The sequence below is a fragment of the Bacillus rossius genome, chromosome 1, assembly GCF_032445375.1.
Source record: "Bacillus rossius redtenbacheri isolate Brsri chromosome 1, Brsri_v3, whole genome shotgun sequence".
NCBI lineage: Eukaryota > Metazoa > Arthropoda > Insecta > Phasmatodea > Bacillidae > Bacillus > Bacillus rossius.
This window is the reverse complement of record NC_086330.1, coordinates 142,256,080-142,282,485: the sequence shown is the minus strand read 5'-3', so window position 1 is coordinate 142,282,485 and position 26,406 is coordinate 142,256,080. Positions and strand designations below refer to the sequence as shown.

At 35.1% G+C, this 26,406-nt stretch overlaps 1 protein-coding gene across 28 annotated transcripts in view; it reads left to right on the top strand.

Moving 5' to 3' along the window:
- Positions 1-26,406, top strand: part of LOC134546235 (protein bric-a-brac 1-like) — a 284,962-nt gene that overhangs the window by 119,030 nt on the left and 139,526 nt on the right. The window contains exons 6-7 of one of the 28 annotated variants that reach the window (XM_063388889.1): positions 1,452-1,623; positions 3,750-26,406. The exons of 24 other annotated variants lie outside the window; for them this stretch is intronic. In XM_063388889.1, coding sequence (XP_063244959.1) covers positions 1,452-1,623; positions 3,750-3,849 — 272 coding nt within the window. In that variant the 3' untranslated portion in view covers positions 3,850-26,406. Of the gene's footprint in view, positions 1-4 lie in introns of all 28 variants that reach the window. 3 more of the 28 variants (XM_063388909.1, XM_063388887.1, XM_063388884.1) reach the window with 3 other exon arrangements.

Sequence of the window (26,406 nt, the reverse complement as noted above, 5' to 3'; positions counted from 1 at the left end):
TTAGGTGACTTCCAGATTATTGCAAACCTGCAGGGGAACCCACAATTGATTCACAATGAATATGTTTACAATATACATCGGTCGAGTGGCGAGAAGACATTCTGGATATGCAGGGATCAAAAGAAGCTAGGATGTCGCGGCCGAGTCATGACCTTCAGAGCAGAGTTGACTGTAAGGTGCGCACAGCACTGTCACTTGCCGCACACTGAGGAAATCAAAAAGATTAAGTGTCGTAATGCATCCAAGCAGCATTTGAATCAAAACAAACACCACCATCAAGCTCATGAGGGTACAGTGGAACGAGTGAATGAATTTTGGATTTCATGAACTTTAAGAAAAAAAGGATTTCACATTTCACTTCAAGATGGGTTGAATCTTAGCAATAGTGTTCTGTTATGTGTTGGAGAAACTCTTTTCTTTTCTTGGTGTAGTGCCATTAGAGTTTTTCTTCATTTCATTTTGTGTGTGCCGTTCCAGTGAATAAATATTTATTTGTATAAGTTGAGTTCGTAACTAATCTTTTGTGGACAAATTTGCAGATGTATTACTCTAAGAGGTACACGTTTTGGATTTTTACCCCATGGCCATTGGGTTTGTGTTTGTTACTCATGTTTTGTTTTACCTTAGTTTATAGTAATATAAAAAACTTTTATATATAACAACTTTTAGTTTTTGTGTTTCCAAATAAACAATTTCTAACCACAGCAGAATTTAAAGGAAGTAATTTAAATTGATGTAAGACTGTCTAGCAAAAATGTGAAATCTAATTAGATATCTGTAAAAATTGGAATATTGGAACTTAATAAAACTTGGCTTTAACTCTTAAAGTAGCATAATATATGCTGCCAAATGTCTCAGTCTTAAATTCCTGTGTGTTTACTTTTGATAAATTAGTAGATTTCCATGTGTTTTTATAAAATTTTGCTAATTTAAAAAGTAATTAATGAATGGTTGGCATTTAATATTAGTATAATAGAGCATTAAAAAGGGTTTGGCATTGTAGAGGGCTATATAGTATGTTACACCATTGGATGGCAGTATGCATACTCTCTTTCCAAGTCCCAATTTTATTTTTTCCCCACACTCCTTGTTTACAAACTGATAAAAAAGTTTATTATATAATTGTTAAAATTTACTATACATTTCTTTTTTACCAAACATAATGCGTGGCTTTTATCCAGTTTACGATTATGTTTTATATAGCTTTAGAAAGTCAGGAAAGTTTTGTTTCAGATTTATGTGAACACTTGTTACTGTTTCTACAACACTGTATGTTATTTTGTCTAAACATATTGCTTTTAAAGAATTGTTCAAATTTAAATTCTGTTCAATTTCAGGTGCAATTGTTATGTTAAATTCAAAAATTATGAAAGTCCTTGTCAATATTCATACCTATTTTAACTTCAAAATGTTCACGCACTTGCAAAATAAATATTTCTTCCTTCTTTTAGGTGACTTCCAGATTATTGCAAACAAGCAGGGGAACCCCCATTTAATTCACAATGAATTTGTTTACAATATACATCGGTCTAGTGGCGAGAAGATTTTCTGGGAATGCAGAGACAAAAGGAAGCTTGGATGTCGCGGCCGGGTCATGACGGATGGTGCAGCGTTGACTGTAAGGTGCGCGACACACTGTCACATTCCACACACTGAGGAGATTAAAAGGATAAAGTCCAATAACGCATTAAACCAGCTACTAAACCAGAACAAGCTCACGATTGGAAACTATAACTAGCGAACAAATCTTGGAATTCGTGAATGTTAAGATTAATTTAACGTTCACTTCAAGACTTATGTACTAGTGTTGTATTGTGTGTTAGAAAAATTATTTTGTTGGTTTAGTGCTATTACAGTTTTTTTGTGTTTTCACTTTGTGTGTGCACTGCCAGTGTGAAATTTTGTTATAAATTACATGATGCATTTGTAAATAACCTTTGTTGGCAAGGTTACATGTTATTACTCTGAGAGGTACACAGTTTTTTCATTTTTACAAAATTGCAATATGGTATAAGTGAGTGGTACACTTCATGGCTTGTTTTTATTTATTCTTTTTATAGCAATAATAAAATATTTTAAGAATTTGAAGCTTTTTTTTTTTTACATTTCTAACAAAATAATTTTCAAAAGCAGCATGTTGCAAAAGTGTAATTGTTTTTATGTACAACTGTCAAGTAAAAATGTGAAGCCTTATCAAGTGTCTAAAAATTGGAATATGGAAACTTAATAATAAATTGTATTCGGCTCTGTAGAATGTGTTAGTATGTCTTACCTTTAGATGGCAGTATGTACTTTTTTTTTTAAATACCCTGATTGTCCATTTTTTTTTCACCTTTCTTATTTAACAAACTGATAAATGTCTTGCATATATATTTTTTGCAGAACAAGTCTCTTTTTTTAGGAAACAGAAACTATATACATATTTGTAATGTATGGCTGGAATTCAGTTACAATCATGTATTCGTTAGTTTTTTGTCAATCATCTTAAACTCTCCTCTTAAGACATAAATTTTACTTTAACATCCTAAAAACTGGAAATATTATACTGTTCAATACTCTTGCTGATTTTATTATTTATTTAACTTATATCTATATGTTGAATTGATCAAACCAGAACATGCCTGCTTGATAAAATGTTAAGGTTTCATTACCAAAAGTCACATCTTGTCTTGACATTCTTTACCGATCACTGAGAATTTATTACCGGATATCATTTAAACTGTCACAAAACAAAGAGTTAAAATATAATTTTTTATTACCAAACATGTTATTTCCTAGGCATTTTGTTTTAAAAGCTAATTTTGACTGTCTTAATGATAGTGTGTTATCAGTGTTCTCAGAACAGGTCAGTCTCTTAATTAAATAAAAAATAAAATAATATTTGAGTATAAGGTTGAAGTTTTCAATAAATGTATCTTTTATAACATTATTAATAAACTGAGTAATCTTAAAGTATAATTTTCTTGTGATCAAGAATAGAGCTACTATTTTCAGCAAGGGACTTGTACACATGGACTTTACACAAACTATTTATTCAAATAATCAATTCTACATAATTATTGCATTTAATGGTTGAAAAATTATAAATTTACATTGTTTATTTTCTTCAAAGTTATATAGTGTATGTGAAAAATGTCATCCGTGCATAATTAAACATATGAAAATAAATATTTATCAAAAAGTTTTTAAACACTGGAACATTGCATCATAATCTGGATTGTTTGGGCAGATGAGAAGTGAACAGCTGTCTGTTCTCAAAATAACCAAAAATTCATGTTTAGTGTGAGGTACTGCATGCCAAGTAATATTTTTTGTCATAAATATAAAATTGATTGACTTTAGGTTTGGGATTTTGGTAAGAATAAAATAAAGAGGCAGACAAAATTTTGTTTCGTTATCAGTAATTTTATGTAAATATTGTGCACATATGTTATGTGTCATCCATCCTTGCGAGAACATAGTGATATTTATATGGTTGTGAATGACTTTTGATCTTTGGGCCAAATTAAATGTCTCTTAAAAGTTTATTAATTTTTTTAGTTCTTTTTATATATTCTTTGCTCAACCAAGCATACCTTAAGTAAAAAAAAAATGAACTAAAGGTACAAATTGTATTCCTCCACTATGATAATTTTCATTATAATCTCTAGGTTAAAGGTCACGCTATTAATTACTTTCAATTGTGACATCACAGTTAATAGAAATTAAGATATAGTTTTCAGTAAAATTAACAGCCTTTTATTTTTCAGTAGGTGCAGTGCGATATCTCAAGAGCCAGAGGGAGCATCCTCTAATGGTTCACGACAACTTCATTTACTGCGTGCACACACAGCACGGCTCAAAGTTTAACTGGCGTTGTATCGATCACAAGAAGTTCAAATGTCGAGGTCGTGTGATAGTGGATGGGTCCCGGTTGACGGTCAAGTATCGCGAGCACACCCACCCACCGCACACAGACCAGCTTCGGAAACGAGAAATCTACCCTGAGCACGGCTTTGACTACCCCGAGCGTGGCTTTGACGTTTAAAACCACAGAAAGTGTAATATTGAAGTTATCATTTGCTGAAAGTGAAACAATTGAAGATATTGAAGTGCAGGGTTCCTACAGACAAGAAAATTTGTGAAAACGGGGAGAACTCGGGGAATTGAAAAGGTGTCTCAAATACCTGGAAGTCAGGGAAATGTACACTATCTTTAATACAAAAAAAAAAGTAATTTTTTTAATACTGTGTGGTATCTAAAGTCAAAAAACTGTTATGTATTTTAATCATATATTCATGTGCTGTTAATCTGATTTTTACTACCATTAATAATTAACTTTTCCAACTGGCAGTGTTTTTTACACAATGCTAAAGGAGATGGTAATGGTACAAACTGTATATTGTGCAGGAAAACATTTTGTAGTAATTCTGCTTGTAATGAGTTTGTAAAATGTGTTTTGACAATAATAGTAGAGTATAAATAGAGAAAAAAACACCTGAACATGAAACTAATTACCACAAAGACTTTTTTAATATTTTCTGAATCAAAACAGACCAAATAACAAAATGTTAAAAATATACATTCATATGTGACTGCAAAAAAAATTATTCAAGAATTACTTCATAGTAACAAAGTAGGTGCTGTTTCAATGATATGTCATGTCTAAGTGTTCTTAAGCTATTTAAATAAAATTTTAGTAATTACTTTTGTATAAAATACACCAAAGAACAAAATGTTAAAAATGTAAATTAATATCTGGTTAAAACAAATTAAGCACATATTACTTCATTATAACAAACTAGTCAATGTTTCAATAACATAGTTACTAAATCCAAGTGTTCTTCGTTTTAAGGAAACAAAATATTTTTAAAATATTAACGTTTCATCTTAACATATATATTACTAAATATTGAGTTCGTGATATTCACTTTCATCATCTTTTCCTGCTGTGTTTCTGCAATCTTTCCCGCAACATTTTTTGCATAGTGATGTACATGAGAGTCCATATTTGCGGCACGTACATCTCATATTATAACATGGTTCATCATTTGTAACTTGACAGGAACAATATCATATTTAACAGACTATCTGGGGCAGGACTAATACATGTCATAATTGGCTGAAATTCTTCATTTACCTTCTGCCATCCCCATAAAGAAGGATCTGCTGCTGTCGTGTCTAGCGTTTTCCAAACAATGCATTGCAAATGCACTCGTAGCAGATGGTATTTTGCTGCATTTTCGGTTGGACGTAAACGGGAAATATCGAATTCCTTCTTTGAAGAAGCTATTTTCTTTATGTAATGGTCATAACGAAGCGTATTCAAGGTGCATGAGTTAAAATTTCCACCATACAGTGATACAATAATTTTGCAACCAATGTCTACCAATTCATCCCTACTCACATTTTTTTGAGAGCCAAATGTAGAAGCCCAATTGCATAATGTTTCCAACTAGCAAATATGTTGAAACACAAAAGTTTTACTTTTACCAAAGAGCGCACTAGTAGTGTCGCACCCTGTTAATGCATGAGCAAAAAGCATAATCTTGCAACCTTCTTTGCCAATTGATTTCTGCATGCCTTGAATATTACGTACATGATCAATGTGTGTGGCAGACTGCATTGAAATGTTTTTACTGGAATGGTATAGTAGCAAGAGTAAGAAATCGGTATCATCTGCTACTAAAGTGGTGTGCCGTTCTTCAGCAATATTTAAAGCTGTTTTGACAATTAATGTGTCTGCATCTGCATCTGCATAATTTACAAAATGTCCTTTATCTTGAAAATACTGTCCAAGCAAATTGATAAATCATTGTTTATTTTCCTTGTTGGAAAGAAAGGTTTCTTTTTTGATAATTACAGGTGAATTTTCATCAAATATAACGGCAACAGCTGACTGCTTCACTTGTGATTTGTGCTCCATATCTTTAGTACTTGGTGTAAATTAACCATCAAAAACTATAGTTGCTTTTCCATACTGCATGGCAACGTATGATTCATACTGTCTTATCACATCACCAAAAGTGCCACTTTTAGTCCATGCTAATTTGTGAAGCAATGCCCCACCATCAAGGACAAAGTATGTACGTTCATTTGTCTGAGAACATTTCTATTGATTTATAGCAATACTATCAAGTACTCTTGCTAATGATGATTTGTCAGTTTTTCTCATTAACTGTGTACTTGGATCAAATAATGATGGTGGTACAGTAAACAGCTCATAACTGAAGTATTCCCTTGCATCGTTTGAGGTATTTTCCAAGGAGAGGCAAACGAGCATCCTTTGAGTCGGAAGATGAGTATCAATATGCTGGGTTTTGCCAGCAATGATAATACCCTTCTTCAATACTTTCATAGTCACGGCTTGTTCGGATTTTAACATGGTCACATTTTTGAAACGCTTTCCAGTAAGTTTGTCTTGAATGTTTCTTCCAATAATATCAGCATTTTCTGCAGTCACTTTGTTCTCACTATCTGTAATACCACTGACAATATTCCGTAAATCAGAAGAATAAAAATTATTAAATGGTAGGGTTGTGCGAATATTCGGTATACCGATACCGAAATCGAAATTTTGCTACTTTCATTTTCGATTTCGGTAAGAATTTCATCTGTCGAAGTTCGTTTTTAGCTAAATATTTCGAGCCAAACGAAAGTTCAATAGCTTACCGAAGTTCGTTTGTTCTAGTTGAAAAAGAAATCGTAATTTAATAAAAATGTACAGTATAATACCGGTACAATAACGTTCCTTATTATAAAGTATATTTCACTTAACGAATTTTTTTTAAGTCCCCGCCAAAAATCGTATCTTCGCCATGCAAAACGGTTTCAGTTTAAAGTATCATTTTCACTATAACGTATAAATTCTACTAGTAGCGTGGCATTACTACACCAAAATTTACTTAAACTGGTAAATAAATTTCCAGCTAAATGATTAATGTAGTAGAACAAAGATACACAAATACCACCGCAACGTATTTTCTAACCTCTAAATACTCAAAACAAAGTTAACAAACAGTTGCGCGCACAACCATAGATTATACCGTACGTAGTATGCGACGTGAGCAACACAACACCATTTGATACATCGAAAGACGGAGGTTTGAGAGAAGTATTGATTATTTAGACAAAAGTGTTACGCTACGCTAAAAATACTGTTTGATGTCTGTGCCGGGATTGTTTATTGTTATTGTTGAGTTTATTTTCAGGTTACGTTATTTAGACACCGCATTGTATTTGTGCTACAATATGAATGATCCTGGAGATAAAAAGAAACTAAAGCAATTCACGCTTAAGGAAAAAGTGGATATACTCAGAGAACTAGACACAGGGAAAAAATCAAGTCGCAGTTGCGAATACATATGGCATTGCGGCTCTCCTGTAGCTATTTTTTTATATATTTTTTTTTCTCATTGTAAAGATATGTATGCATGTTTCAGTGCTAAGTACAAAAACTTGAGGTACCTGTAAGTACTTAGCACTGAGATTCTACTGTAATGTCTTTATATGATTTGCTTGTTATTACTAATAATGTAATAACATATGCAAATCATATAAAGACATTAATTAGAAAAAAGATTTTCATTACGATTAATTTACGTGGTGATGAAAAAAACTCACGTTAATGAAAATACGGTAAAATCATAATTTGAACAAACATGGCAGATAAAGTAAACAAAATTCAACCGTGATTACAGTAGGCCTAGGTATCAAAACAAAATCATGCAATATTTGAAAAATTACCTGATTCATTTGCTTTCAAACAGTAGTGTAGGTACTATATTCGTAAAACATACATTCCAGAACTGTTAGTACACTATTTAGTATTTACCGTATACACATAAACAAAGAACGTACCTACTTTTATTCGCGCACAGCCAAACAAAAACATTGTCGTCTGCTTTATTTAAATTTTACATACTCTGACTGGCATATAAAATCCTCATAATATACAGCCAATTAGACAAAAAGGTCAACAAGTCACTGCATGTAATGACCACTTGGCAGCAACCATTTGTTATGTTTTGTTTTGACCATGTCCCTTGCCTGGTTTACAGCTTCCTGAGCTAGCCATGTGTGACAGTGGTGCAAGATGGCGGCCGTTCCGCAGTATTCACGTATTTTTTCATCAGTACCATGCACGTGATAAATATATTATCATAGACTGCGACATTACGACTGTAAAGGAAATAGTCTGTGCGCTGAAAGATCTGGATTGATTCTTGAAATTTACGAGTGACATGGGGCTGTGTTGTGTGGTCTAGGGCGGATGTTGATTTTATTAAATAGTAATATTTATATATACATCAAAAGGTACCAAAATGATTTATGTAATAGAATTTATTACTGAAGAGCAAATATTGGGGCACTTTTTTTCTTTGTTAATTAAAAAATTTCGCTTAACTTTCGTTAAGAATATATTTATCTCATAGAAAAATTCATTTTCGTTTCACTTTCGCGAAACTTGATAAATTTTCTTTCATTTTCATTTTGTGTGGATAAAGTCACTTTCGCACATCCCTATTAAATGGATTGTGTAAATTCAAATATTCCATGATTGCCTTCATATCTTGAAAATCCCTCGCCATCCTGGCATCAGATATTTCTGTATGTTGCTCACTGCTAATACGAGAAATGCCTGTAAGCAAACTCATAGCATATGCTATTTCACTACATCTTGAATGGCTCATAACCCATGTTGCACGTTGACTTTCTGTCATACCTCCACCGTGAGTTATGCCTGAACGACTTTTAGTACAGCGCATTAGTGTTTGTTCAATACATATATCGGTCCAGACACTGGCCCATTTCCTTTCGTGATTCCTTACAGTAAAGTGACCATCATTCAGCATTTTGAATACTTCTTGATTTGTTTCTTTCAGTTTTCTCATTTGTTGTAGGTATATGCGTGCACATTTCGCATAGTTATTATGGCCAAAACTAGCAAAAAGGGAAGCATATTGCCTGTAGGTGCATTTCAAAATTCCCTGTTCGCTCTGCCCAAATAAATGTCTTTACTATGCCTTCCATGTTCAAATACAATATCCAAAGTCTTGAAGTGCGACTCTGCGATTTCAGAAGATGTATCCTTTTTTCTATAAGCGAAGACAATTTCAAGAGAACAGTTGATGAAGTTACTTCCTTCAAATCAATTTCGCCTCTGATCAGTTTATCATTAAGTTCCATCAAATAGTTTAAGTGTATGTCTCCATCCATCGGTACTTCCATAGGTTCACACGTATTGCTACTTGATGAGCGATCGTTTGCATTTGTGTCAGCATTGTCTTCAATTTGTGAACTGCACTTCAATATATCTGCAATTATCAGAGCTGTTAATGCTGAAGAAATGAGGAAATGCCCTCTAAGTGCACGTGAGTAAGCCTTCCCAGTTAACATATGTGGCACTGTATTTGTAGCATATACAGTCTGCAAAACTTCTTCAATGTCTGATCCACCCATCAAATCACCAATAGTTCCTAGAAAAGACATTAGTGTGTGAAATCCACCAAGTCGAACCACCATGTTATCAAATTCACCTTCATTATTGGAACAAATTACTTCCATTGCCTTTATCCGCAAACATTGATCAAATGTTACGATGGGAGTAGCTACATTCAGCCTTCTTGCTTCCTCACATACGAACTTCAATGTTGTATACACACAACTGTGAGATGTTGGTTTTAAGTCAATCATTGGTAGGAAAGAAGTAACTGTTTTACCAGAAAACTCACCCACAACAATAGTTTGCATAAACCCTAGCCATCCTGGACGAGGTTGTCCAAATAATTTACTACAGTTCCACAAAACATCAAGCATATTATTTTGAATAGGTTCATAAACCAAACTTTCATATTTGAGTTTATTCGTGGTTGTAGAATTCGGAGACTGAATGAAGTGCAGTGGTATCTTCGCTTTTCTTGAAATTTCATTTGCAAGTTGGCGATTTTTCAGTCGTTTAATTTGTTCTGTTAGCAAATATGATGCATTACCATATTCTCCAGATGAGCACATTATAATACCCATTCCATGAAAAGTGTTATGACCATCCAAGGTGACTATGTTGTGGTCAACATTATCAGCAACCCATTGGGGAAAGCAGCCTAATGGTATCACATCTACATTCCTTTCCTCCATAACTGAAGACTGTAAGAATCTTTGTACCTCATCATACGATACACTAAATCCTAGCCTATACAGTTCATCAATAAGTAAACGAGATCCAAAATCTCTGTGAATCTGTACACCAATGCCAAGAGGAATCGAGCATATGAAAGAACGAGGCCGGCAAGCTTGCATTATAGCCTCGCCTATCGCAGCTTTCTTTAAATCACTTCCAGTCTTAGTCATAAGGGTATCCATAAATGTCTGTAAGACAGGTGGTAAGATTTTATTGTTTTCTTCAAGGGATGCAATATCTGATGCACTAGGATACAAATCCATACTGCTACACAACAAATTAATTTCACGTTGAATCAATTTTGCAGCTGATTTGATTATTCGACATTTTTCTTGATTAGGATCTGCCAGTCTTGTCTGTTGGTGGTAATCCAAAATTATGTCTGAAACAGTTCTCCCAAAGGTTACAATATTCGGTTTCCCATCTTTAGATGAAATTGTGATTTCATTCCCAAACCACTCTTTCAACTTTTTCTGGAGGTGACGAGGATTGTAAGGCTTGTTTCCTTCTGGCAAGAAACCCTGCATCTTTTTCGCTAGTTCTTGAACTGTCATTGAATCTTCACTATTTTCTTGTAACCATTCACATAATCTTACAAAAGCTTCCTGCTTAACAGTGTCATGAGGACGTCCCATTGATGTAGAAACTTCTTTACTCTCTTCATGTCTACATCTAATTGCAATGGAATCTCCTTTCCTAAAATTAATACTGCATACTTGGTGATACTTTGCTTCTGCAGCAGGTAAATCAATAACAGACAGTAATCTGGCATGAACATTTGCTGCCCACAAATCACTTCTAGTATTGCATATGTGAACAATAGTCTCTTGAAACTGGAAAGTACGCACAAGTATAACTGCAGATTTTTTTCGATACTCACTATCTGTTATTAAACTTCCTCAAAATAAACAATTGTCTTTGAAACTGAATGACTGTACACTTCCACGCAACAGTCTTGAGCTGGTCGAAGCAGTCGGTTCTTGTAATGTCTTCTTTTTTGCATCACTTTTAATTTTTAGTGGGTTGATATATACACGTCTAAATTCACTATGTACTTTCACAATACCAGTAGGCATAGGATTCAAGAGTTTATGTACTTCATCTTCTCGCTGTATGCTAGCATTTATAATGCCTGCTAGACCTTTAGCAGTAAGTTTCACACATGCAGCACCATCACCAAGAATGTCGGAGCACAAGAAACAGTTTTCGTCATTTATTTTGGAGATATTATATCTTAGAATTTTTCAGATGCAGATGCCATCCACCTGAAAACAAAGAATGAAATAAAAAAATCTGCATGCTCTTTACACAAGTTATGATAAATACAGACCTAGACAATAATGCAAATAACTTTTTTTTTTGCACAGTGATATTCATGTATATTTTCAGCACAGAATAAGCAAGCATGTAAAGATTAGTTTAAGACCAAAAACGTTTTTGTGGGAATTAGTTCCACCTTTTTTTTTTTATTTCTACTCCACTCTAAGGCATATTGTAATATATGTTATCTTGCTCGATACATAGTTTATACAGTGGAAGAAATATTTTATGGGATAGGGAAAACTCTGAGAAATTGGCTGAAGTGTCGGAACCCTGAAGTTTCAAAGTTAATTTTACATTATGTTATTTATAACGTACTTAAGGAAAATTTAAAGATAACAAATGCAATTGAATATGTTGGCTTGAAATTATCTTTAAATGATGCATGTTGTTATAAAGCATTTAGCAGCCCAGTAACTTATGTACTTAACTGCTATCTAAACATAAATTTCATGCTGCAACACATGTAATAAATATATGCTGCAGGTTCAGAATGCCTCTAAAAATAAAATGCATTTATTTGTGACTTATTTATCTGTGAAAAGTGTCATTTATCACTGGAATCCCAGAAACCTAATATAATATAACCTCATAAGTCTATCAAGTTGATTTCTTCTCTTGGTAAGGACTGAATATATACGTATATTTAATTTGTAATCAGTGTTTTTTATCATATGTATAGTACCCTGTCTTTGCTATGATTACTTGATGCCGAATAAAATGTTGTGACCTTTAAGATAAGATACCAAGATACTGAAAATGACCTACCCTTTTGAAACTGTATATTCTTCAACTTGAACTTCTTTGGTAAGGGAATGAGTCAGGAACGCACAATATTAGCAGTTAAATTACCAGCAGAGTAAAACTCAACTTTATCCAGAGAAACATTATTTTGTTATGGTGCATGCTGTTACAACTCCCTCATTTTCTGTTGTATCATAAACTCATCATGTACGGTAATATAAACCATTACCAACTTTGACATAACACTTTACAGTCAAGGTTACAGTAAATTTGCTATTTCGATTCAGTCATGAGAGAAGTGACCAATAAACATGTATTTTTAAAATTTTTTATATTGGTCTTGACATTTTAGCATTGTCGACCTCCTCATTAGAGGCAATGGCACAACCTAGATCAGGGGTGTAGCCGAGGGAAGAAGTGTGCCGTGGCAATCCCAGAATTTGATGGGAGTGTTTTAGGGAAACGGTAGCAAACAAAAATCAAAACTGTTGAACTGAGGTTTCAACCTGGAGCCTTTGCAATGAGAGTTTCACCACTTCCCCATCTCGCATTGCACCTCATGTAGCGAATATCTTAAAATGGTTTTGGTTTTAGACAATTTGAGATAGCTTTAATTTTGCCAACACTTCAGCAGTGCCATTCCTGGTATTTATGACTGCAGAATATAAGTGGGTATTTATTATTTACTATGGTAGAAATGAAAGTAACATATGAAAAGAATAAACTCTTTTGGCACTCAATATAATAATCAGAACTTTGCATACAATAACTGATCATTTTTTACCGTTAATGAGAAAATTAGTTTTTTCTATATTAATGGAACAGTAATACATAAATTTGTTATAATATTGACGTGGCAACGTCTAATAAATCGATGAACGCAGACTGCATGCACGAAAAAGTGTCCCGTAACGCACATTGTCCCACTACGGATGTGTCCTGTTATGCTCATTGTACGCAAGCGTGGCATCTCTCTTCCACTCGATTGGAACAACCATCGATTTGACTTTTCAATCATATTTTCGTCGTTTTAATTATTAATATTATGTAATTTAACGAACGTCCACCGATTTTCAGCACAATCGGTACGGTTATTAATTTCCCGCCTACCACTATAAGAAATAAACATGGCGGACTACATACGTTTTTAAAACTTCCACGACACAAAACAAAATTTATATATATATATATATATATATATATATATATATATATATATATATATATATAACATCTGAAACAATTGTTCCCAATATGGCCTCGTGGCCGTGCGGTTAGCATCGCTGACTACCAATCGAAAGGTTGACAGATCAAATCCCGGCCGCTGCGAAACCTTCATTTTTGTACTTGTAAAAATAAATATGGTGTGCGCGACACTACAAAAGTAATAAATATATTTGAATTAATGATTGCAAATAAAAGTAAATTCATCAATTAAATTGTAGATTTCATTTCACTCCTTTGTATCCATATAAAATAGTGATAATTCAATAAAAATGATTCAATTTTATTTATGAAAGTATGCAGAGGTAGATTTTATCATACAAAAGATAGAAAAATTTTAAAAAAAATTCTTCCTCAAAGAATATAATATTTTTAATGCCTAAATGGTTTGGTTGCAAAAACTTATTACGGCTCAGTCTCAGGCCGAATATGATATTTCATTTTGTTCTGGATCAATCATTTCATCAATTTTTTGTTATGACATCATGTTAAACTATCGTCCGTAAACCAAATTTACAGACAACCAATTTTTTTTTTTTTTTTTAAATGTGAATGGAATAAAGTTTAGGATTCAGTTCTATGTCTTCATAACAATTTCAAAGTTTCAAGTGTTTGGATGAATGGGTTCATGTCACAAGATCCACGCCAATGTTTTTGTCTACCGGAATGCTATAGAGCGGAGGATTGAAGCAAGGTTTCCAAAAACTTTGATTAAACTTTCATTTAACTAAAACTATCTGAAAATGATTGAAGTTACTTAGCCCATGATACTCCCTTACTCGTCATCTGCTCACATTTTCAGTTAGATAGAAGGGATGCTGAGAAGGAATAGAATACCATTGGTTATCTGCATTTAGTTAAAAAAAAAAATTGTATCAAATTCTGTAAATAACACTGCAGGGTTTCAATTGTCTGTAAAGTTCAGGATTTTTACTTGTAAATGGGGGTTCGGTCAAAAAAAAATTAGTGCCAGGTAGTATGTGGTAAAAAAAAAATTGAAACCTCAGAATGTAGTATGTTGTTCAGTCCAATTTTACTATTATGTATATAAGTTTGTTAATCACTAACTGTATTTGATGGAGAAACCAATGTATATTTTTGGTGACGATGCAGAAAAGAACACTGCTTTTGAGATTGAATCAATTACATTTTTTGAGTTTTTCAAATTGTATAGGATGTTACAAAAAATATTTTGGTTCATAATTCTTCAGTGATTGGTATAAAAGACACAAGTCTTATGGCAACCAAGTTGTCTTGTGCCCTTTATACTATGCACTGAAGAACCTAAGTGTAATGAGCTTAACTCCCCTTCCATTTTGCACAATATCTTTTATTTCACATCTCCTTACATTTCCTATTCACCCGCCATGCCACACACCACTACCAACACTCCCACTCTCAACTTCCCTACCTACAACCTCTCTACCAACCTTCCATTCTTACATGCAACACATCTTCCCTTCTTTAATGAATGATGTTCTACCTATAATTGGTTACAAGACAGTATTACAGCACCTCCTGTTATAAACAATATATGTGGGTTCCTTCACAAATTAAGTCTCTCTTTCCTTTTCACTTCCCTACCACATTTGGTCCTCACTGTTGTCTTCCTTGGTTTACACGCTTGACTCTCTGTGTTTGGCCAACCCTTCCACTCTTCTTCCTCGTCTTCTTCTTGCCCTGCTATACTACCTTCTTCATCCCCATCTGTGCTGTGTTCTTCCTGTTCTGCACACCGTTCGTTGTCCTGGTTTGGCATCTTGTCCTCTTCCTGCTCTGCACACAGTTCCTCTTCTTGTCTCTGGATACTCTGCCGTGCCCGCTGATCGTTATTCTCCTGCCCAAATATCTGAACATCTTCTGTGGATTTGGATAGGTAAAAACTTGACTCTTTTTTTTGTTCTGACTCATTTTCTGCCATGTTATATCTTTTTTTCTCCTCTTGGCCTGCCTTCCCAACAACTTTTACATAATGTTTATTTGTTCGGATCATTCTCCCACTTGAAGAGATAAGGTAGGATCTTGGGGTATCTGCTTCTGATACTATTACTCCATAACGTCGCAAATCTGTTATCCAAACCTTATCGTGTATTTGCATCGGAGGACGCATACATACTCGATGGTGGCTGTCAAAACTGGTCTTTTGACAGCCTTTCACTTCTTGATACATGGTAGCTAACTCCTGCTTATCCACCGTAAATGGTTGCAAGTACTTTTGTGACACTGGTAAGGTGTCTCTAAGCGATCTACCCATCAGGAGTTGAGCTGGGCTGTATTTGAGCCCTGACAGTGGTGCATTTAGATAAGACAGCAATCATAAGTATGGGTCTTCTGATCGATTGATTATGTTTTTAACAATCTTGACTGCAGACTCCACTTGTTCATTGCTCTGTGCATGTTTAGGGCTACTTGTTATATGTGTAAAGCCATACAACTTAGCAAAATCCCTGAATTCTTGCAGGGTGTCTACCGGTCACGAAAATCCCGAAAGTCACGAAAAAGTCACGTTTTCGTGAAGGTGGTCACGAAAGCCACGAAAAGTCACGTTACTAAAGCATTGAACACAAAAATCGGGAAGAGAAAAAATATTTCATGCAGTCATAAATGTCAGTACTTAATACATGCTAGAGATTTTTTTCCGGTTTAGGAAGCGTTAATAATACTGTACTCTTTATTTCTAAACCCGTGGAAATAATTGAAAACGCCATCAAAATGTGTTTACAAACGAGAACGGAAAGCAAAAAGCCGTATTGTGAAATGTTAACTACGTTGAACCTCTATCGAACTCGCATGTTTCAATTGTCCGTGTTTATCGTATACTTGCTATGGTCCCGGCGAAATTGCTATACAACTAAGGTTAAAAGAGTCCGCTTGTACCAATGTTCAAATTATCGTTTTTCCCGTATTGATCGTACAAACTATATGTTCCCGTCACTATAAATTATAGTCAATGATAGTTTAACCATTAAGATTTTACGTAAATATTCATATTTCAAAAAGAAAACGTATTAAAAACAGTAACAATAAAATTCAAAAGTATTAAAAATCACCTTAAATCTGCAGCCATTTTGTAATAGCGACGAGTGAACACCAGTAGATGGCAAACATTGGTGCCATATCCCATATTTCCGTGAAATCGACTCACCACGAAACGTTGTCACAGTTTCGAATTGTATTTATGTATGTATGAAAGTTTTTCAAGTTCGGCTAAAATGGTAACGTAAAAAACAAGAGAGATATTGAGGGCGGTTGAGATATCGATTCAAGGGTGGCGTCATGACCAGTGTTATTGTTTGTTTTTATGGGCAGGAGAGATAGTAAGTTTATTAGGTGCAAATTATGTTAGGAGTACTTGTACAATGTCATCGTTTTGGCACGTTATAGTACCGCCAACATAATTTATTGTGTCCAATTTTGTAGAGAATCTGTTTCATTATCTCGGGTAAAAAATACATTAGTGCAACGTTTTCATCTGCGTTGTGAAGTGCGTCAACACAGTAGCTGCCAATTATGCCGGGGAAGTGTAGATTTCAAGAAAATTGGTACGATTTTCCATTCGCAGGACATTGGGAAAAAATGGTTACGGCCCGTGAATAATGATAAACATCGTGCCTTTTGCAGTGTATGTTGCACCGATTTTGACATTGGGCATGCTGGGGTTAACAGTGTTAAGGTTCACGAGAATGGAAAACGTCGCTCAAATTTTATGCGTCAACTTCTAAGTTCTAAACAGACTGTAATCAATTTTTCTCGTGCCAACGAAGGAGAAAAAGCTGTTTGTAAAAGTGCCACATCTGTGGAGACTGGAACAAACCTTGTGGACCAAAGATGTAGGTCTAATGTTCCAGAAACAAGTCCTGCATTAGATTCTGCTACAGTCTCAAACACTGAAAAGGAAACTGTGCGTGAAGTACCGGTAACTGTTGAACCATCATCTGCTTCTGTAGTGCCATGTGGAAGTACAGGTTTACAACAATTTCTTCTAAGGGACGAGATCACAAAAGCAGAAATTATTTGGGCCCTTCACAAGGTGATGAGTCATTCTTCTGCTAGGGGTGGAGGTGCAAGCAGTGATCTCTTCCTGCTCATGTTCCCCAATAGTATGATAGCACAGAAATTTCAAATGCAATAAAGATAAACTGTCTTATGTGGTAACATATAGTCTAGGTCCATATTTTCAATGCAACCTTGCAGATCAAGTAAATTTGTGCCCTTTTTTTTTTTGCCATCTCCTTTGACGAGAGCTTGAACAAAGTTTCCCAGAAAAGCCAAATGGATTTAGTTGTGAGATTTTGGAATAGTGATTCTAACACAGTCTCGACTAGGTACTTAACTTCAGCCTTCCTAGAAGGAGCTACAGCAAAGGACTTGGTTGACAAGTTCAGAAGTTCTCTGGTTGATCTGAGTGTACCCTTGGGTAATATCCTGCAAATTTCTGTTGATGGGCCAAATGTCAATTTAAAGTTTTTGTGAGATATTCAGCAAATTTTGAAAGATGGAGGAGATGGGCGAGAGATTTTTGATGTAGTAAAATGTTTGTTGAACATTGTTCAAGGAGCATATAAAACTGCTCACAGTAAAACAGGATGGAATATTCATGGATATCTTTGTTCCCTTTTTTACCTCTTCAAAGATTTTCCATCGAGAAGAGCTGAGTACATGCAGATAACAGGGTCCCCAGTATTTGCATTGAAATTCTGTCAGGTAAGGTGGGTGGAAAACTCAAAATTACTGAAACGAGCCATAGAAATGTTGCCACACCTAAAAAAGTATGTGAAATCCGTTGAAAAGAAACCACCAAATTCTGAGAACTTCAACAAAGTAAAGGAAGCTTTAGCTGATAAACTTTTACTAGCCAAACTTGAGTTTTTGCTGTCCGTAGCATTGCAGCTTGAGCCATTTTTGATTGAATTTCAGTTAAATGCACAGTTGCTACCATTTTTGCACCAGGGGCTTTCAGCCTTTTGCAAGGTATTGCATCCAGATTTGTAAAGAAATCTGTTGCTCAAGGTATAAAATCTGGTTCTCAGTTTGCAAGTTAAGATGTTATTGAAGTCTCTTCTCTTAAAACACTTCAAAATATTGATGTTGGGTTTGGTGCTAAAGCAGCTTGTAGTAAAGGAATTAAAGAAGTGACAGTAATGAAATTTCGGACTGATTGCAAATGCTATCTTCAACATTTGTTTTCAAAGCTTGTGGCAAAATGTCCTTTGTGATATAAGATTGTTAAGGATGCTTCATGTATAGATCCTGATATAATGAGAAGTCAGATGCTGCGAAGCTCACGAATCACTGTAGCCCTTGAAGTGTTTGTGACAAAACAACAGATGACTCCCTCAGTTGCTGATTGCGTGAAGAGGGATTACATGAAGTTTTGTGAAAGCCCTGTTGTTGTCGAGGCTGTTGAGAAATTCAACCGAAAAGAATAAAGACTGGACAGTTTCCTTGTGAATCTCATTTCTGATCTGAAAATGGATAGTACAGCACTAATTGTTTTCTTCCAGAAAATACTGGTAATGTTCCATGGAAATGCAGCTGTTGAAAGGGGATTTTCTGTAAATAAGGAATGTTTGGTGGAACATATGACAGAAGACTCCCTTGTGGCACATAGATCTGTTTATGGAGCAATTTCTTTAGTAGGAAATGTATCCACTGTAGTTATTTCAAAAAATATTATTCATTTCGTCAGAAATTCTTCAGCAAGACGAAAGGAAGTATTGTCCAAGATGGCAGAAGAGAAGGCTAGAAATGAAAGGATGAAGAAAAGAAGTTATGATGAGATAAGAGAATTACAGTTTGCTAAGAGGAAAATGCTCGAGCAACAAAAAGAAGAGCTTAAGTTGCTGGATGACAAAATTTCAGCTCTTAGCAAAAAATCACAGCAGTTGTAAATTTGCCTGAAATTATTATTATTTTTGAAATTTTTTTTACTAAGTGTGCAGTGTTTTAAATGTGTAGTGTAATTGAGCAAAATATTGATTTACACATCTGTTTTGAGATAATTAAGGTTTTAAAGTGTCGTGTACTCTAGAATGTTTTTTTTTTAATTGACTTATGAGCTATGGAGAGTAATCAACACTAAAAAAAAATATTAAGGTAAGCACGATTCAATTTAAAAGTGTCTAGTATATAACTTAAATTAATTATTTTTGCCTGATATCTATGCACTTAAACTTTTTTTTTATGGGCAAACTGTATAACCTTACAAGGATGCAGACATATGATTATTTTGATGTTATTTAAGTATTTGAATGGTTCCCGAAAAGGTCACTAAAATTTGGGAAAAGAGGTCACTAAAAGTCACTAAAATGAATTATGACATTCTGGTAGACACCCTGTCTTGAGAGCTATACTGTGGTCCATTATCCAATCTCAGTTCTTTGGGGATTCCTTGTCGAGAGAAAGCAGCTTTACATCTTGATATTATTGTGGAAGATGAAATATTAGGCATTTCATATATTTCTGGATATCTTGAATAATAATCTATCATGATAAAGTACGTTTTTCCCTTTCGTTCCACTAAATCTATACAAACAACTTCCCATGGTTCTTGGGGTAACGGAGAAGGCATAAGAGGTTCCGGTCTGTTTGGTTTTTCCTTTATGCATGTTTCACAGCTGGAAGTAAATTGTTTAATGTCGTTTGTAATGCCTGGCCACCAAACCGTCGCTCTAGCTCTTTCAATGCATTTCTTGGTGCCCAGGTGTCCTAAGTGCCTTCTTGTCAAAATCCCCTTCCTTAGCTCTCCTCATACTGTCCAAAATGCTCGGCATGAAACTGGTACTTGTTTAGGTTTCTAAGGCCATCCGTCTTGCACAAGTTGTTTTAGCTCCTTGCATGTTGTATCTGAACCTTGTGCCAGCAACACCTCTTGAATCCTTGTGTCCGAAGCTGGGAAGCACACCATGAACTGAGATTCAAATTCTTCTATTTCCCCAATACTTAGGTCATCCTTGTCTTCGAAACTGCCAACAGGGGACCACGATAGAGCATCGGGAGTGTAAAAAAGCTTCCCCGCCACATGTTGTATAGAAAAAGAATATCTCATTAGCCTCATTCTGTATCTCTGGAGCCTAGGTGGAAATTCGTCAACATTCTTCTTGCCGAAGATGGACACTAGTGGTTGATGGTCAGTCATAAGAAGTATGTTCTTGCCTAGGATGTACATCTGGAATCTCTCACAAGCCCATGTAAGCGCTACTGCCTCCTTTTCAATTTGTGTGTGTTTCTTTTCTATAGAGGATAGAGACCGTGATGCATAGACTACTGGTTTCCAGTTACCGTTGTCATCAGGTTGTTCCAGAACTGCCCCCAGGCCAAATGAAGATGCATCTGCAGCTATACGAACATGCTTATTAGGATTTTAATGCAAAAGCACGGGGGGACTGCACAAGAGTTTTTTTTTATATCCTGAAAAGACATTTCTTGTTGTCCCCAGGATAAAACATTATCGTCTTTTAATAGTTGACGCAGGGGCTCTGTGATGGAAGTCAGGTTAGGTGCAAACTTACCGACATAATTTGTCATGCCCAACAATCTTCTCACCTCCTTAGTTGATTGAGGATGTAACATCCCTTGAATTGCTTCAATTTTAGTTGGATCGGCCTCCATTCCCTTGTCAAACACAATGTGGCCCAGGAATATAACCCTGCTTGTTACAAACACACAGACTCTGTCCCAGTTTTCATAATGTTCCTGCTCATTTGATCCATAGACCAAGACGTCATCCATGTGACATATGACGCCTGGAGTATCCGTAAGAATGCGAGACATTTCCCTATAGTAAAACTCAGGTGCACTGGTAATGCTGAATGGCAATCTGTTAAAACAGAACCGACCAAAAGGTGTAATAAATGTAGTGAGAAGTCTAGACCTTTTATCTAAGGGTACCTGCCAATATCCACAGTTTGCATCAAGTTTAGAAAATACAACTGCATTTTGAAGGCGAGCAAGGGATTCATCCACTGTAGGGGAAATCATGTGTTCGGTTCGAACTGAGTGATTGAGTGCTGACAAATCAACGCGCAACCTGATTTGTCCATTTTGTTTAGGAACAATTACAGTAAAACACCGTTTTAACGAACTTCATTAGAGTGAACAATTCATTACTATGAACTATGCCTTTGGTCCCGTCAGACGTCCATAAAACATAATGTAAAAAAATTTCACTAGTATGAATTTTCTCGCTCAAATTTTTAAAATATTCTATAAATATTCATTTGAACGAACACTTTTCTGCCCGGCACGGTGAAAGACAAACGGATAAAATCGTCGCCATTCACCCACAAATTGCCATCTTATTTATTTTTATACGCGCCATAAATGACAGCAATGGACTAGTGTTGAAATTAATGCACAAAACTGGTGTAGCGACTAAAGCGCTGCATTGTGGTGTTCGCTGACATTACTCTTTGTTCTATGCTCGCACGACGTGTTTAACCGATGCAAAGTTCTACATCATAAAGTATTGCTACACACACATCTCTGGTCGTTTCCTTGTTTATTGTTTGAGAAACGTGGCTATACTACGAGTATAACTTATTTTTACATGTGTCGGGACCATTTGTTTTTATAGTTTCAAAAACAGTACTACTGAACATGTCTTATATGAAACTAAAGGTGATTGATGTGAAAATGAAACTTGAAATGTTAAAAGCAGTAGATGAAGGAAATAAAAAGACTGATGTGGCTAAAAAGCTTGGTATCTCCAAATCAACATTATTGACAATTCTCACCCAGCGATCCAGTTTGGAAGACAATAAACATTTAATGTCGCAAGATCGAAAACGTTTGCGTACCGCCCGCTACGATGCTCTTGAAAAGACGTTCGACTGGTTGATGCATTCACGGGCATCAAACATTCCCATTGGTGGGGACATTCTCCAACAAAAGGCACAGGAAGAGGCCTTAAAATTACAAATTACCAACTTTAAAGCTTCTGGTGGCTGGCTTCATCGATTCAAGGCACGTTGGAATTTAAGTACGCTTTAAGTGTGTAGAGAAGCTGCAGCAGTAAATGTTGAAGTTCAAGATAAGTGGAAGGAAGAACTTGAATTGCTGTTATCGGGATATGATGAAAAAGACATTTTCAATGCCGACGAAGCAGACATTTTTTACAATCTGCTTCCTGACAGAACACTGGAGGTGATAGGTGAAACATGCCATGGAGGCAAAAAGAGCAAGGAACGCTTTACTGTGCTGCTGTGTGTTAACAGTAATGGTTCCGAAAAGCTGACACCACTTATTATTGGTAAATATGGAAAACCCAGATGCTTCAAAAACATTAAACATCTTCCTTGCAAGTATAAAAACAACAAAAATTCATGGATGACAGCATCCCTTTTTCAAGAATGGATACAAAGTTTTGATGCCATGATAGGGGTACAGAACAGAAAAGTTCTGTTGTTTATTGACCACTGTCCTGCCCACAACGTTAACCTTTCACTTAGAAATGTTAAAGTATTGCACAAGTTAAAAGGGACTACAAGAAGCAACTTGTGCAATACGTTCTTTGGAAGGTGGAGAGTGGGAAAGACTCCAGCGAATTGAAGTGGAACATTCTTCAGGCCATGCACAGGCTGTGTTTGGCCTGGGATAGAGTCAAGCCTTCCACAATTGCGAATTGTTATAGGAAGGCAGGATTTCCTATCAAGACTGAACATCCTCACGATGAAGAATCAGATGACTGTGATGACCTAGTTGGGCTTAAGTTCAGAAAAGGTTTGATGTTCCTCAGTTTTCTTTCGGTGATTTTGTTGGCATAGATAATCACATAGCCACTTGCCCTGCAGTGTCAGAGGAGGTTGGCCAACCGGAAGAGGAGAGCTGCCCGCCAAATGAAGATGCTGATGACTGTGACAGTGAAACCGAAGTTAAACGTCCTCGGCAGGAAGAAGTCTGTAATGCACTAAATGTGTTGGAAAGACTCTTTATGACAACTGAAAAGCTTGTACATCACCTGCCCGTCTTAAGAAACATTGAAACAGATGTGGCCAATGAACTTAACAACATTAAAAAACAGTCACGTATACAGGATTTTTTCTCAACAATTTAAAAATGTAAAATTTTTTTCCTAAATTTTAAATTTTATATTTTTGATTTATTACAGCAATTTGCAAACAGCTTGTCTTGATTCCAAAGGTAGGCTTACTGTTTTGGCAAACTTACGTATTTCTATATAGTACATATACATACTAGAATGTATGTTTGTATGTATAATGTATCTTGATCCCAAAGTATAGCTGTTAAAGTAATTGATGCTTGTACCACTCATATTGGTATTAGATTTTCTACTTTGTTAATTTAACAAGATCGAGTTATGTTAAAAAACCCAAATCAGGCAATCATTGTGATTTCGGTATAAAGAAATTCATTATAACAAACTGCTATAATTTTGGTCCCTTCATGTTCTTTATAATGAAGCTCTACTGTACAATTCCTGAACACCATGCTGTTGGGCACTCAACCGGGGAGATTATGCCCATCTTTAAGAGCCTATCTAATTCCTGTTTTAGTTTTGGTTGGAGTGGAATGGCCACTCTTCTGGAACATGGTATGCTTACTGGTTGTGCATCACTCTTCAACTTTATTTCATGGGGAACGTTCATCAAACCTACTCCCTGGAAAAGTTTAGGGTATTTCTCTCTTGGGTCGAATTTGTTGACACAGCTTACTTCCCCGATCCATTGCAAAGCATCTAAGCTAACCAATTTCCATCTTCCTTGCACAGTTATTTTGTGATAGTATTGATTTCTTTGTTTTTATGTTTTTATAGCAGTATTTGTAACTCTGAAATGAAAATGATAAGTTAATTTCTACCTTATTTTATGTTAGCTTGTTTATTTCCGGGAATAATTTTTTTAAACACCTGCTTCAAAAATTTTAATGGAATTGTTTGTTAGTACAGGAAGCATCATACTGGTTGTAGGAGAAACACTATCAATGTGTTTCACTAGGAAAATTATAAATATTACTTTATATTATATTGTTCCGTAACATTTAACATATTTTTATTTCATACTGTTAAAATTAAAGGGTAGTTACTTATGGCTCACCATTGAAAAAATTTGAACTAAAATAAAATTATAAGCATTTTTTTATTGTAGGTCCGTCCATGTGGTTTTTGAGAAGTCAACAAGGTAGACCCCACCTAGTGTACAACAACTTCATACTTTGAGTTAACAGCATACGTAATGACAAATATTTTTGGGTCTGCGTGGACGGTAGAAGATAGAGATGCGAAGGTCGCATAGTAACCGAAGGTCTCAACATTTCCGTCAAGTGTGCAGAACACACGCCTGCGCCACACACTGAAAAAATCAGAAGGCAGCAGCAGCAGCAGCGGAGTAGAAGTTGCATACAGGATGATAAAGAATGGAATGCGTGATTAAGACTTTAATGGTAGATGGTGGCACAAGCATGATAAAGACCAGTTGTGGTGCTGTCAAACTGACATGTAATTTAACTTTATTGAATCCCTATTTGCTGGCATTGTATATTTTAGTGAAAAATGAACTGCGTACGTATTTTAAAAAGTGGGTGAAAATATTTTATCATCCTTTTGCTAATGCTGCGTGGTCTAGCAACTGGTAATGAATAGGTACATCTGGGCTGACACAAAATTTCATTTTTTTTTACTCATTTCTGCATATTTTCTGGTTTTTATGGTTAACTACATTTTTATTATGTTTTTTTTATTTTTATTGCATGATGCAATTCAGTGAAGTTCATATTGTGTGGACTTTATAGACTTTGTGTATTAATGTGAGACTTAACACATTTATCTAGAGGAGTGGTCCTATTGTTAACCAAGCCTTTTTTTTTTTTTTTTAATTCTGTAACTTGACGTGGATATTTGGATAGTGTAGGTATACTTGTTTCCATATATTTCTTCATGGAAAGAATATTTTATATTTATTCTTAAACAGCAAATTACATTTTTAATTAATGCCCTTTTTAAATATGGAAATGTGACCAGTGTTAGTATATATGCATAAGTGATTTTTCTTAATTGTTTCATTACCTAAGAGAGCAGGTTAGACAGTTTTGGGCCTAATTTTTGCCATACAGGGCATTTTGCGAGGGCCCCTTATTTTTTGGAGTTGGGTGGAAGGGTTTATATTAGAGGCAACAACCCCCCCCCCCCCCCCCGCCTCCCCGCTCTTCCCCCTTGAAATATATGGATTTGGGGGCCTTCCTGCCAGAAAATTTGATAAATAAACTCTTTAAAATGTTTTCAAGCCAACCTGGATTTTAAATTATGATAATGGTTTAAGAATTTTTGATATTCTTTTTTTTTAAGTGCTAACAATCAAATTCGAGTGGAATCACATTTTTATACGAGGCAGTAAAAATTAATGAAAATTCAATTCAAACCAGCACTTTAAACTACATGCTGATAACAATTTATTTCTTTTCCCATTAATGTCCATATTTTTCATAAAATTAGACAAACAAGGAAAATGAAAATGGCTGGTGCAGGGCCCCGGGTGATTATCAGGCTTGCCCGGCGTTGGAACCACCCCCGAGGCCAGAGTCCTAATTCACATGGTGTGGCAGACCTAGTTGTAGCCCTGAGCTGAGTGTTTATCACATCAAAGATTTTATGTATCAGTTTGTATTGTGCTGACTATATGAGAAGAATAATGTAGACTATTTTTTCAAATATATGTGCTGTTAATGTTTTTAGTAAAATTGTCTAAATATTGTTAGGCTATATTTAAAAGAATGTGAGGGGTGAAAAATGTATGTAATTTTTAATTTTGCTGGTTTATTTTGATGTTTCCTGTAAAAATACATTCCATTATTAAAAAAAGAAGTTTTATTTTTTCTTAAACTAAGCTCTTTACCACTTACTTTTGATTAAGTTATGTAAACCAAAGTACCACTAACTATAAATCTTTGTATTAAATGTAAATTACTTTTGATCAAATATCAATTCCAAAGCATTCCTATCTTTT